The sequence below is a fragment of the Eublepharis macularius genome, chromosome 2, assembly GCF_028583425.1.
Source record: "Eublepharis macularius isolate TG4126 chromosome 2, MPM_Emac_v1.0, whole genome shotgun sequence".
NCBI lineage: Eukaryota > Metazoa > Chordata > Lepidosauria > Squamata > Eublepharidae > Eublepharis > Eublepharis macularius.
In genome coordinates, this window is record NC_072791.1 from 106,393,063 (window position 1) to 106,407,716 (window position 14,654).

The 14,654-nt window shown below is 37.7% G+C and overlaps 1 protein-coding gene across 1 annotated transcript in view; it reads right to left on the bottom strand.

Moving 5' to 3' along the window:
• Positions 1-14,654, bottom strand: part of LGR4 (leucine rich repeat containing G protein-coupled receptor 4) — a 170,482-nt gene that overhangs the window by 20,975 nt on the left and 134,853 nt on the right. The window contains exons 8-13 of the mRNA XM_054972319.1: positions 14,277-14,348; positions 14,109-14,180; positions 12,865-12,933; positions 12,390-12,461; positions 5,299-5,364; positions 2,558-2,629 (exon numbers count right to left, since the gene is read on the bottom strand). Of these exons, the coding sequence (XP_054828294.1) occupies positions 2,558-2,629; positions 5,299-5,364; positions 12,390-12,461; positions 12,865-12,933; positions 14,109-14,180; positions 14,277-14,348 (423 nt within the window). The remainder of the gene's footprint in view (positions 1-2,557; positions 2,630-5,298; positions 5,365-12,389; positions 12,462-12,864; positions 12,934-14,108; positions 14,181-14,276; positions 14,349-14,654) is intronic.

Here is a 14,654-nt window from a genome sequence, read left to right on the forward strand (position 1 = left end):
ACCAAGATCAAAATAATTCATACTATGGTATTCCCCAATCCCCACTACTGTGTATTGATGTGAAAGTTGGATAATGATGAAAAGTGCCTGTAAGAAATTTTATTTATTCAAAATGTCATGTTGGAGAAGTTTTACAGTTACTATGGACTGCCAAAAAGACAAATAAGTGGGTTTTAGATTAAATCAAGCCTGAATTCTCCCTAGAAACTAAAATGACGAAACTGAGGCTATTGTACTTTGGTCAAATCATAAGAAGACAAAACTCACAAAAAGACAATAATGGAAAAGCTGAAGGCAGTGGTAAAAGAGGAAGACGCAAAATGAGGTTGCTTGGCTCAATAAAGGACATCATGGCCTTCAGTTTGCAAGATCTGAACAAGGCAGTTAATGATAGGATGTTTTGGAAGCTGTTAATTCACAAGGTCGCCATAAGATAGAAGCGACTGGAGGACATATACTACACACAGTGCATGCAGTTTTTAAATATATTTCAAACCACCACTTGCATGTCCTGATTAAGGGTATAATTGGGTGGGTGTTGGCTCACAACGTGCATGCACTAACAACCTGCACACATGTCAAAGCCTACTGGCCCTTGTCAGCATGAATGCTGATAATCAACAATGTCTTTATTATTTTGACTGATAATTGATTTTTATTTTTAAATTTTGTAAGCTAAACTGAGTGCGCAAGCTGAAGGGTGGCAGCCAACCCTCCCCCCCTTACATAAATAGACATTTGTGCTTGTGTAGATTTTCAGATATGCATATAACACAATTCGGGACTCCTCCCACTGGTCAGTCAATGGTGGCTTTCTCCCATCGTCTGCAAGGCCCATCAATGGCAGAAACATCAGTGGTTTGCTCAGTGCAACTAAAGTTAAAATGTTTTAGGTGTTGCACCTCAATTTTCTTAGGTATTCAATTCAGCTACCTGATCAGATTCCATACTTCACTTTAAACCATTAGCTCCCTGTCTGGGCCAAACCATGGCCCAACAAGGATGCATTTAGAAAAAAATTCATCCATACATATACATGTTATATCAAAATATGGACCTTTTTCTACTGTGTATACCTGTATGAATAAACACTAGGGTTGCCAGGGCAAGTAGCATGGGGTGGGGCATTCACCTCATGCACAAATCTTCTTTGCACTCTGGAGCATCATTTCCAGCGCAATGCAAAAGTGACAGGTCATGCTGGGGGTCAGGAATGATGCCATTCCCAGGGTGGTGGGGAGGCCCTCTGGAACAGGTAGTTATGCGCTTCACCACCTCCCACTCCCACTGCCATGTTCCCGCACCTCTCCGCTCCCCCTCCACCAGCCAGGTGAGAGATAGAAAGGGGCGGAGGTAGGGGCAGGAAATCCCCAGCCCCCAAGACTTGCAAGCCTAATATACGTGCGCATGCACACATGCCTGCGTGTATAAAGTGCTGTCAAGTCACAACCAAATTATGGCAACCTCATATAGGGTTTTCAAGGCAAGAGATGAACAGAACTGTTTGCCATTGCCTGCCTCTGTGTAGAAACCCTGATTTCCTTGGTGGAATCCTATCCAAGTACTAACCAACCAGGGCTGACCCTGTTTCTGAGATCGGGCTAGCCTGGGCCATACACACAAGCTTATAATGGAGATATTTATACAAATAATACAGGTGTTTTCAGTGTATGGTTTCCAGGTAATAAAATGAGTAATATAAAACTGCACACTGAAGGGTGGATCCAGAACAATGACTCATGAAATGTATTAAACGCTGTTCTAAGAGATAGTGGAATCCATGCTGAAACTTGGCATCCTTTGTTCTCAATTAGAGCTCTTGCCAAAAAACTTACAGTACCTTATAAAAAAGTGCAAACTGTTTGAAGATATTACTCTCCTCTTGGTCATTATGCCGCCTCTATTCCTTCATCATCATAAATTATCTTTTTCTTTTCCTGCCTTTCTAGGATGAATTTGTACAAACTTCCCCAGTGTAACAATTCACACAGAAACCCATTTAACTGTAATAATTTACATACTGTTTTTCCAGTAAGTGGTCAGAGCAGCATATAAAAGAGATGAAATTAAAATCAAAATAGTGTATCATAATCATAGCCTCTTTGAAGATTTTTAAAAAAATAAAACAAGGTGGGACATAAGCTAAAAATACTAACTTGTTTTGTCTACCAGTTTTTAAGCAGAAGCAAACTTTGGCTCTTCATGAATTCAAAATCTTACTGCTCCACCCCATTTAGCATAAAATTTCAGTGGTCATCATCTAATTTATTGGTGTTTGAGTACACAATGTATCTACATTCAAGCTGGGAATGCCTATAGTGAGCAGGAAATACCTGAATGGGGTGCTAGAAAAAGGAGGGGGGAAATTAAAGGCAAAAAAGTGAGGTGTGCTGGTCTGGATATAGCCCAAGAAAGATAGTGAGAGCAAGAGAGAGAGGCATTTTATAGATGCCTGCTTTGCTTTGGTTCAGAGAACCTAAGCCATGAATATTGAACACAGCTGTTAGCTTTCAACTTGTCCCTTAAATTAACACATTTATAAGGAGAATATACTTACAGGGTACGCAGAGAAGTTAGACCCTGGAACACATCTTCTTTGATTTCCTCGATTTCATTATGCTGCAAAGATCTGAAATGTGACATGGAGGCTGATTTTCATTCTTATGGCAGAGTATTCTCTGTATGAAAACAAACCCTACATCAACTGTTAGCAACTGAGGGAGTTAGTGCCTTGTCATACTGGGACCCAGGCAAAACCAGCCCGAGAGAAAAAAGTTAAAGAGCAAAAAGTCTGAGCTAAAGTAGAAGTAAACCTGTCTGGTTTCTTCCCGAGCTAAAAAAAATGGCAAGAATAATCATAGAAAGCATGGAAACTTATCACTTATATAACTACTAGCAACAAAGCCCATTGTGGGGGAAAAATACAACGGGCTCTAGAAAGGGGGAGGTGGGCAGGTGAGCATTCCCTCCTCCTCCGTCACTGATAACAGCTGGATAAAGGCAGCGGGGATGGACATGGACACTTCCTCTGTGCCTGATCCTGGCCTAGTGAAGGGGCAGGCACTGCTGCCTGCTCTGCACCTGATCCCAGCTGGGTGAAGGCGGAGGGTGGGCATTGCCACTTGCTACCAGCAGGGTGAAGGCGGGGGTAGACATTGCCAGCTGCTCCGCTCCTGACTTCAGCAGTGTGAAGGCAGGGGTAGGCATTGTCACCTGCTCCGCTCCTGATCCCAAACCAAATAACTCGGTGAAGAAACCACACTGGAGGTTTGAAAACAAAATTATAAGTATTGATTTATGAATATATTAAAGTGAAAAGTGCATTTTATATAAATACTAATAAATATTTAAGAGCAATGCTCATAAATTGATAGCAATAAATATACAAATTTAGGATACAATTCTCAATGGAAGGCCGAAATCAAGGTAAGTAGTAGTCACAAAGAGTAGTCCATGCATAATATTTTCCTCCTTTCTTTGATGCAGATGTTGGTTCCAGAAGAGAATGCTCAGCCGAAGGCAGAAATTCAACAGGTATGTCAACCAATAAATGAGAACAAAGTTTAACTTTTCCTTTTTGTTCTTTTTATAGGTGGAACCAAACAGATGGGCAACCCTGCCCCCCATCTGTTTGGTTCCACCTGTAAAAAGGAAAAGTGAAACTTTGTTCTCATTTATTGATTGACTTACCTGTTGAATTTCTGCCTTCGGCTGAGCATTCTCTTCTGGAACTAACATCTGCATCAAAGAAATGAGGAAAATATTATGCATGGACTACTCTATTTTTTGTGACTACTACTTACTTTGATTTCGGCCTTCCATCAAGAATTGTATCTTAAATGTGTATATTTATTGCTATCTATTTATGAGCATTGCTCTTAAATATTTATTAGTATTTATATAAAATGCACTAGTCACTTTTCACTTTAATATATTCATAAATCAATACTTATAAAAAAATTTTTGACTTCCAGTGTGGTTTCTCCACCGATTTATTTGGTTTGAGGTTCTGGGGGTGCCTCTGTTATAATTGTGTCGCTCCTGATCCCAACTGGGTGAAGGTGGGGGGTGGGCATTGCCACCTGCTCTGCTCCTGATCCCAGCTGGGTGAAGGCAGTGGGTGGGAACTGCCACCTGCTCTGCTCCTGATCTCAGCGGGGTGAAGGCAGGGGGAAGGCATTGCCGCCTGCTCCGCACCTGATCCTGGCTTCAGGTTCCCACCGTGGTGCACTCTCTGGAGGTCTGGCTGCCTTATCTGTGCTTTCCTCCACAGTCGTGCTCTCTGGAGGCGCACGAGGGTAGCAAGTGAGTTGTCTTGAATACACTTAAGCCTTCTATATAATAGGATAACATCACTACTTAAATACTAAAAAGCACACACATTCAAATTACAGATAGCAGTAGAAAGGTTCATAATGAAGGACTAGTGAGTACAGAAATAGAAGACCAAGATCTAGATGTTCCATCAGGGCAGGTACCAAAAGGGGCAAAGATGACATGATGAGAATGAGATAAAAATTAGCAAGTGTATACAATAGGCATGATGATAAGACTGAAAAACAATAAACACACAAGAGGATTTAAAAGCCACCACCATGGAATCACATTTGTATACAAAACCCCAGGGTGGATTTGATTTAAATCGAATCGAATTGTGTAGATCTATTCTAATCCCAACAATCTTCTATTCATTGAATTTTTTGAAACTTAGCACTGAAGAGGTAAGGGGTTGGTTCTGTGTACAAAGATTTGCAAAGGAACAATGGGATTAAGGTCTTTTCCTCAACTGTGTATATTTATTTTATAACCTTTTTGCTGTGAAGAAGAGGCGTGTGATCTCTGCAGACACAAATTCACAGTTTTGAGAACTGTAAAACCAAGCATCTGTGATAATATCTTCTAGACAGAAAAATTGCCCAACCTCTGGAAAAGCATGACATTGTGAATGGATTAATAGCATTCGTTTACCAAAAAATTTAAACATTGAATAAATATACAGCCTCATGCTACATAATTAAAAACTAATTCTTATTTCATGATAACCTTTGGACTATAATGTATCTTAAATAGAAAACTATCTTTTGATAGATTTTTCCTCAAAAAACATTTTATTTAAAAAATCCAATTTAAATTTAAAAATCAGATTTTTTAAAAAAAATCATTGATTTTTATCCACCCTGCAAAATCCTCATTCTGAAATACCTGCTACAAGTTGTATACAAACTGTGATGTTTCTTAGTTTGTGGTGTAAACTTGGGGGTGGGGATCAGATTAATTTCTTGTGTATTTTTAACTTACATTTCTTCCAAGGAACTGCAGCCTTTAAAACTTGGAAGGTGTTTTATGTTGTTATAAGACAAGTCCCTGGAAAGGTAAGAAGAAAAAATATATTAATTTTACTCTTTTTATATGGGGATTATTGGTTCTAATTCATGTTTATAAATACAAGTGCACGCCCCCCCCCCAACTCACATGCATCTATCAGTGTTTTCCAAGAAGCAAAGTCATTTGCAGTGGGGCAAGAGAACATCCACATGGCAGTTTTCCTCACACTTGGCTCAGCCTCCCATGGTTGCCATTTCCCCTATCCCATGCCACTGTACGGCTTTCTGAGGCTTTCAAAAATAAAGAGTAAGAGAGGGGCTGTAGTTCAGTGGTCAAGCGTCTGCTTGTCATGCAGATGGTCCCAGATTTAATCCCCAGCATCTCCAGTTAAAAGGATCATATGATCGGTGATGTGAAAAATCTCTCTTTGAAACTCTGGGAAGCCACCGTCGGTCACAATAGACATTACTGACATTGATGGACCAATCATTGATCATGATGCTGTATTTTAATATTTTATACCCGCCAATTTTAATTGTTTTGATATGTTTTAATGTTTTTATAATGTTTTTACTGTTTTAAACTGTTGTTAAACTGCCCTGAGCCCGTCTGACGGGGAGGGCGGTCTAGAAATATGATTAAATAAATAAATAAATAAATAAATGAGTCTTCATTTTTAATCATATAATTATTTATCTGTTAGTTCTTCTGAATGTCCAGTTCTCAATGTCTAGCCTCTTTCATTGTAGAGATAAAAGGGGGAAAGCATATCTCCACAACAAGAAGGGCTACCTACTTTTTATTAAAAGCTCAAATTGGAAATTTAGGAGAACTAGAAGATAGATCATTATGACTATAATGCTACAGTGATACATAAACTGCCCTTAAAACCACCACCACCACCTTGCACTAGTGGGACACAGCAGCTGCAATATAGCTGAAGAGGGGAAATCGCACCAATGTGGCACAAAATGTGCACCTCCCTAACCACACAACATATAAACTTACTTTGACTGCAATCTTTCAAAAAAACATTGTTCCAAATCAGATTTGGGAAAGACAGCAACAAAGCATAGGAAAACATGGGAAATTAGGGGCTGCTATAATGTTGCTGCTACAAAAAACAGAAATACAAGGGTTGCGTAATTGCTGCAGACTAGGGAAAGAAGAAGGAAACGCTCACTGAAAAAGACATATTCCAGAGGTCATCAGCACATTAAACAGGTGTTTCCATTTCAAGTTTCCTGGCAAAAGGTAACGTCATTAGGATGAAGTTTCCTGCAGCCTAGAGCTATATGGACCAGTCCAAGAACACTCATTGAGAGGAAAAGCTGAAAATGATTGGTCTGTTTATTATTTTAAATTGACTTGACTTTTGAAACTAGGCTAATCAAGTTCAGCCAGCACAGCACAGAATATTGTGCTCTTTTAAAAAAAAAATATTGGATGGGTTTACAAACATACACATAAAAATCATTATCATTTTCCACTCCATTGCATTTTCCCCATCCTTCCCCCCCCCCTTTTCTGGTGACTCCCAGCAGTTTTCCATACCCAACTTAAGCTAAAAAGTATATCGTATAAATTCTTAAAGTCTATAATGTATATCTTTATTATACATACTAATCTAATCTATTTACTTATCTTAACTATCTACACTTAATATACTACTAATCTTAATTAAAAGTATAAAGATTATATAAGTATATAGTAAGTACCTATACTAACTAAAAAAAAGATACATATATATGTGTAATATACTATTCCTTAGGTACCTATTATCTATATTTCACATATACTCCCTATAACCTATTCAACATACTATCTCACTCTTTTTAATACTATGATACTATAACTCTATACTAATCCAATAAGAGACAGTAAAATATACCCCCTTTTGACCTTAAGTAAGTTTCTATCTCCCCTTTAATTATCCAAAGACCACAATTTCCCCTTCATGTCCCACTTTTTCTCCACATATTTCTTAAATTTTTTCCAGCTTGATGTATAGTCCAATTCTTCTTGTTCTTTCAATTTCCTTGTTAACTTGTCCATTTCTGCCATATTCAAAACTTTCAAAATCCAATCTTCCATAGATAGTATCTCCTGAGTCTTCCACAACTGTGCATAACACATTCTGGCCGCCATGATCATATAAAACACCATAACTCTATCCATTTTATCAAAATCTTCTAGGTTCATACATAATAACAGCAATTCCGGGGTTTTATTTATATTCCTTTGTAAAATATCCGAAATAACTTTTACTATATCCCCCCAGAACTGCTTTGCCTTATCACAAGTCCACCACATATGATAGAATGAACCTTCATGCCGTTCACATTTCCAACATTTATCAGACATCTGGCTATTACCATTGGCCAACTTCTTTGGTGTTAAATACCATCTATACATCATTTTATAAACATTTTCACGCACGGTGGTACATGCTGAGATTTTAACTACATTTTTCCATACCTTTTCCCAAGCTTCCATTGAAATTTCCCTATTACAATTTATTGCCCATTTGACCATCTGAACTTTAACGACCTCCTCCTCTGTAAACCATTTCAATAATATCTTATATATTTTAGAAATTATTTTCTTCCCCCCCTGAAGCAAACAGTTCTCAATCTCAGAGTTTTGTAATCTAAAACCATTTTTCCTTTTGTCTTTCTCATACAAGTCTTTTATCTGCATATATTGAAACCATCCATATTGGAATGGCAATTCATCATTGCCTTTAAGCAAATAATTGTTCTGCTTTATCTCAAGAATCTCTTTATATATCAACCAGTCTTCCCCAGCATATTCTGTTCTTGGGTTTACTACTTCCACAGGGATAATCCACATTGGTATAGTCTCTTCCATATATTTCTTGTATTTAGTCTATATAGCAAACAAGCTTCTTCTTATATAATGATGTAGAAACATAGAATCTGCTTTTACTTTGTCATACCATAGATATGCATGCCATCCAAATAGTTTATTATATCCTTCCAATGCTAATAACTTTAAATGCTTCAGTGACAACCATTCCCTTAACCAGTCCAAACATACCGCATCATGGTATAGTTTAAAATTTGGTAATTGTAAATCTCCTCTTTCTTTTGCATCATAAAGTACTTTCATTTAACTCTGGGTTTCTTTCCAGCCCAAACAAAGTTTAAGATCATTCTCTGCCACTTTTCAAATTGTTTACTATCCTTAACAACGGGTATTGTCTGTAGTAGAAACATCATTCTTGGAAGAACATTCATCTTGATTACTGCAATACGACCTAACCATGACAAGTTCATTTTGTTCCATCTAATCATATCTTTATCTATTTGTTGCCATAACTTGTCATAATTATTCTTGTATAAGTCAATATTTTTCGCTGTCACTTCCACTCCCAAGTATTTAACTTTGTTCACTACTTCACATTCCACCTTATCCATCAACTCCTTTTGTTGTTGTTTAGTCATATTTTTGCACAATATTTTGGACTTTACCTTATACCCGCTAAATCTCCAAAGTCTTTCATTTTCTTCATCAATTTTGGCATGCACTCTATTGGATCCTCCACTATCACCATTAAATCATCAGCAAAAGCTCTCACTTTATATTCAAATCCTTTTGTCCTCAGTCCTCTTATTGAATTATCTTCTCTTATTTGCCTAAGTAAAACCTCCACTACCATTACAAACAGAAGTGGGGAAAGCGGACACCCTTGTCTTGTTCCTTTTCTTATTTCCAACTTTTTTTGTCTCATCCGAATTGACGATTATATTTGCAGATTGGTAGCTTGTATTGCTTGTAGCACTTCCATTGTTGTTATCTCAGCACTAAGCTTCTCTTTCAATTTCTCCGGCACCTTAGGTAGATCAATCATGTTAAAATAGTCTCTTATCTTTTCATAGTCCATTTTTTTCTGATACAGTTTGGCATAATATTTATAGAATGCTCTCTCAATCAACCCTTGATCATATAATTCCTTCCCCTCTTCCATAATTCTACTTATTGTTCTTTTTTCTCTCTTTTTCTTTAATTGCCACGCCAAATATCTCCCTGGTTTATTAGCTCCTTCAAATGATTTTTGCTTCATTTTCTTCAACTCCCACTCCACTTCTTTATTTTCCATAACCCTGATTTGTTCTTGCAGTAACTTTATTTCATACAACAATTTCTTTTTACCTGGCCTCTTTTTCAGTTGCTGTTCTACTTGAATAATTTTTTCCTGAATCTCCTTTAACTTCGCTTCTTTTTTCTTCTTATCTCTACCATTTAAGTCCATCAACACACCTCTAATTACTGCTTTATATGTGTCCCAGACCATATGCATTGACACCCCTTAACCAACATTACACTGAATAAAGAACTTCGTTTCTTTTCTAAGCACCTCAACAAATTCTGGGTCACTCAAAAGATCCTCATTAATTCTCCATCTCCGTTTCTTATTTCTCATTCCAAATCTCCACATCACAGGATTATGATCCGAGCTAATTTTCGGTAAAATGTCAGTCTCTTTTGTAAACACTACCAGTTCTTTAGATGCCCAGATCATATCTATTCTGGAAAAAGCTTGATGGCTAGTTGAAAAGAACGTATACTGCTTCGCTTTAGAGTTATATTTTCTCCAGGTATCTTCTAAATTTTCTTGTTCCTGGATTTCAAAAAAAGACTTTGGTAATTTCCCCGTCCTTACTTTGCTTGTTGATGAACTTCTATCCAGTTGCAAATCTACCACTCCATTAAAGTCTCCAGCTAAGATTACCTGATCATAAGTCCATTGCTCCATTTGCTCTCGTAAATCTTTGAAAAATATCTCCTTAGAGCCATTTGGTGCATATAATCCAAGTATCAAGGGTTTTTTTGCATTACATAAAAATTCCACAGCCAGGTATCTTCCACTTTTATCAGACACTATTAATTTGGGTTGCAATTCTTCATTAATATATATAACAATTCCCCTCTTCTTTTGCTTGGTTGCCAAAACAAATTGCTTTCCTAACTTCTTATTAATTAAATATTTAACATCTTGATCTCTAACATGAGTCTCTTGCAAGCAAATCACATTACTTCTTTGTTTGGATAGCCAATGTAACACAGCTTTTCGTTTAGAGGGTGAATTGAGTCTGTTAATATTCCATGAAATTAATTTGTACTCCATAATTATAACCTGGATGAACTAGGAAAGTCTTTTCCATTCTCCATCAGAAATACATCCATTGCATATTTTGATTTAAACACTTGTCTCCCTGATTGAAATTCAAAAGTCACTCCTTCCGGCAGCTCCCATCTATATCTAATTTCAGCTGCCCTCAGCTTTTGTATCAAATCTCTATATTTTTTCCGATCCTGGAGTACTTTTCGTGGTACTTCTTTCATCATTCGAATCCGTGTCCCGGCTATTTCCAGTGGAGTTTCAAAGTGTCTAATTGGACAATAATATCTCTTGGTAAATTCTTTTGTTCTGCATATTTTGAATTGACTCTATACACGATATCCAAGTGAGTTATCATTTCCTCCTCTGTTTGCCCCCCAAATTTTGCCAATATTTCAGCTACTTGTTTCAGAGCGGATCCATCCATTTTTTCCGAGACCGCCCTCATATGAATTTGTCTGTCCATTGCTTTGCATTTCATCATCACAATTCTTTCGCCCATACCCACAGTCTGTCTGTATAGCCTCCGTTTTTTCCTCCCCATCCTGCACCATCTGTTGGGTTTCTTGCACCTTTTGTTGGGTGTTCTGTAAATCTGTTTTTATTGCCTCCATCTCTTTTTTAACTTCCGTTATTTTCGACTTAATCGCTTCTTTCATTTCCGTCATTAAATTTTGCTGTAATTGTTGTATCATCTCCCGAATCTCTTTATTTCCCTCTGTTATTTTCTTATCCAAATTCTCGATGGCAACCTGCCAATCCATTTCTTTTTTGGAGGCCATCGGACTTGCCTTGGGTCCCCACGAATCAGCTCTCTTTCTTAACTCCATCTTCTTTTTAATTCAAGTCTCTATTTTTATATAAAAAAAATTTTAAACGTTTGCCCTCTGTTAAAATGGCGATTGAGGCTTCCCTTACCCTTAAGATGTCGGGCGATGTTTCTCTATGATATAAAATGTCGGGCAATCTTTCTCTATGGTAATGCTGTCACTACGATGATCTTCCCTTACTTTCAATGGTAAGTCCTTTACTTCCATTTCCTTTCCCTTACTTTCGATGGTGGGTGCTTCACTTCCTCTTCCAACGTTGTTTTCCTTCCGGGTCCTCCTGATCTTCCTGACCTCCCTCGTCGCTCTCTCTCTCTCTCCTCTCCATCTATTATCCTCCACTTACTGTCTCGCGCCTCGTCTTCCGATTCCCACGATCCGCCCTCCACGTCGCTATCTCCCCAACTGCAGGTATGCAAAACAATATTCTTTCTTAGCTCTTTTTAACTTTTTCTCACTCTCAAACCTCAAATTAAACTGCTCAGTCCTTTAGTATACTCTTTCAGCTTGGTATCTCAGTCTTTTATTCTTTTAAAAACTCGGTCTTTGTTCAGTAAAACAGTCCATTGGGGGAGATAGTAATCTTAACTTAGCATAAACTTCTTGGGATGTACTCACTGCTTCAAATGTCCAATTCTGTTCAATTCCGTTCCTGAGGCTTGGGGAACAACGAGCCTATGTCAATTTAATGACTCCCAAAGCTGCTGCAGAGATTTTGGCCGCCCTTCTCCAAGGAGGATCTCAAGGCTTGGGAGGAAAGCCCTTTATTCAGAGCCTCCCACCCACCGAGACCCTTCACTCTCAGGGCTACAAGCGTTCCTGCCAGATTTCTAACTGAAATCAGGAGGCTGTGGGCAATCTGGGTGCCCCATCAGCCAGAAAAACAGCACCTCGGATGATCCAGAGCTCCGAATCATGTCGGTCTCGCCATTACCCCAAACCGGAAGTCCCAGAATATTGTGCTCTTTATATCCCAGGGTAAAGTAAAAACAAAGTATTGCCACAAACAGAGTTTTATCATCTATTACAATCATACTGTATGTTGTTGCAGATATTTATAATACAAAAAGAACTTGAAAGTTTCTACTTACAAAGTTCGAAGTATCTTTTGCACTTGGCATAGATCAATGGGGATGCTGTTTATTTTTGTGCCTGTAAAAGTCCTGTTTTATAAAACATAGTCATTCAAGTGAATATTGATAGAACTGCATTCGCAGAATCAGAATTTTATCAGTCCAAAACACTGGAAATCCCTTTCTAGTTTAAGTCTGCCTTTAAACAGATGCCCTAGGACTGCTGACTTGTCAAAATCTAAAACATGTCATAGTGTAATGATTTAAATGAATATTTGAACCAATTTCCCTCCTCAGCTCCAAATTCCTCCTCTTTTTATGGAATTCATTAAATTTTGGGGGACAAATTAAAGATAACTAAATCATATCTTGCAAGCTTGAAACAAACATGTTTTTCAGCTGTAGCAATACTTCTTTTAAAAGTGTCCGAAGAGGAAAGTATTTTTATTAGTTTATTATCTTTCAGTAGAAGAATTCAATACAAGATACTCACAGGCTCTCCAGATTAGTAGTCCCTGTTAAATTAGGAAATGACTGTACCATGCTAGCCCCACGAATGACGCTACAGAAGAAACAAAAAAATGAAACACAAATATGCATTACTGTTGAAAGGATGGACAAGTGTTAAGGAAGGGAGGTTTTCATTATAGGGCTATACTGATCTGATTCTTTTCTCCATTGAGATTTTTGTATGCCAGATTTTAAGGATATTTGGATCACACCTTGAAGTATAAACATTTTTAATAAAAATACTGTAAAATGTGATAGATTGCTCAACGTGTTTGTTATTTGCTCAGGATGTTTGGTATTGGATCCCTGCTAATATGCTGATACTCCACAGATGATAGTGTACTTCAGTTCCAGGACTGCTTTAACCCCCTGCCCATCCAAGTCAAGTCACTGATAGTTTTTGTAAGAAATATGCCAACGTAATATCTTCCAGTATAAACCATATATTTTACTCTTATGCAGGTCCTATTACACCCTTTGTGGGTAACTAATGATGGAATCAGAAAGATAAAATAACCTGTTATTTTTCAATACATGGAGAAGAGAACAACCTATGAAGAGTGCACAGTATTTCTACAGAACGATAATAGAATTTTTATACTGATTGCTTCCAAATAACATACCAAAATCTCTTACTCTAGGATTAAGTGAAACCAGTTTTATTCTAAGTTGGACTCACCCCGAGGTACAGATATCACATTTGTGGATGAAACACATTTCCTCAGTTCAGTTAAGATTTAAAAGAATCTTCAGTTAAGATTCAGAAGCATTTGTTTTATCAAATATCCCAGCCTTATGGTTTTAAAGGGTATGTGCACTTAGAGCAACTTATTAAAACATAGCAAAATATATGACCCATTAACTTCCTCTGGGTACTGCAAGAGAAAAGCCCACAATACGGGAAAGAAGACGTGTTCACAAGGAAACACAGAAGAAACAGGAGAGAGAGCACATAATTCTGCTGATATTTAAAAACAATGCTGTTATTATTCTGAGGCTGCTATGAAATGTACTTTTATCACACTTTAATTTTAACAATGTCTAGCCATAGTTATGGGAACCAGGGAACATAGCAAACCTGCAATCCTAAGCATATTTACTTAGAAAACAAGTATATATGTGTTTAGGATTAGGTGCCAGACCTGACTATACAATTAAAGTTTTATAGTTAATATTTCATGGATAGAGAATAAAAATATGTTAGACATCATTGTTAAAAATACTTACAGGGAATGTAAATCTGATAAGTTCTGAAAAGCTGAGTTCCCAACAAAGGATAAAGGGTTATCATACAGATGTCTGAAAAACAAAAATTAAGGACAAGTTGTTTCAGTCCACAGTATCACTTTTGGATCCATTAATACAAAAGTGTATCCATATTTCATAAAAACTTACATGGTTCTTAGAAGTGGGTTTCCAACAAATGCATTGTCAGGGATCATGGAGATGTAATTACTGTGAAATCCCCTTTAGGAAATGATAGGGAAAAAAATCACTGTTAATTGCAATATTTAATATAGTATCCGGGTCAGAGCGATTTTTGAGCCAGAATGCCCCAGAATGGCGTTCCGGAACCTCTTTAATATACCCACATGACTGGAGTCACGTGGGTATTTTTAAAATGGCCTGTTTGGGCTCCCCCGCCCGGCAGCAGCCCATTCCAGGCCAACTCAGGCCCAACCTGGGCCGTTTCGAGCCCATTTTAGCCATATGCAGCCCATTTAGGGCATGAAGCGGCCTGGATCGAGGCTGAAACTGCCCAGATCGGGGCCA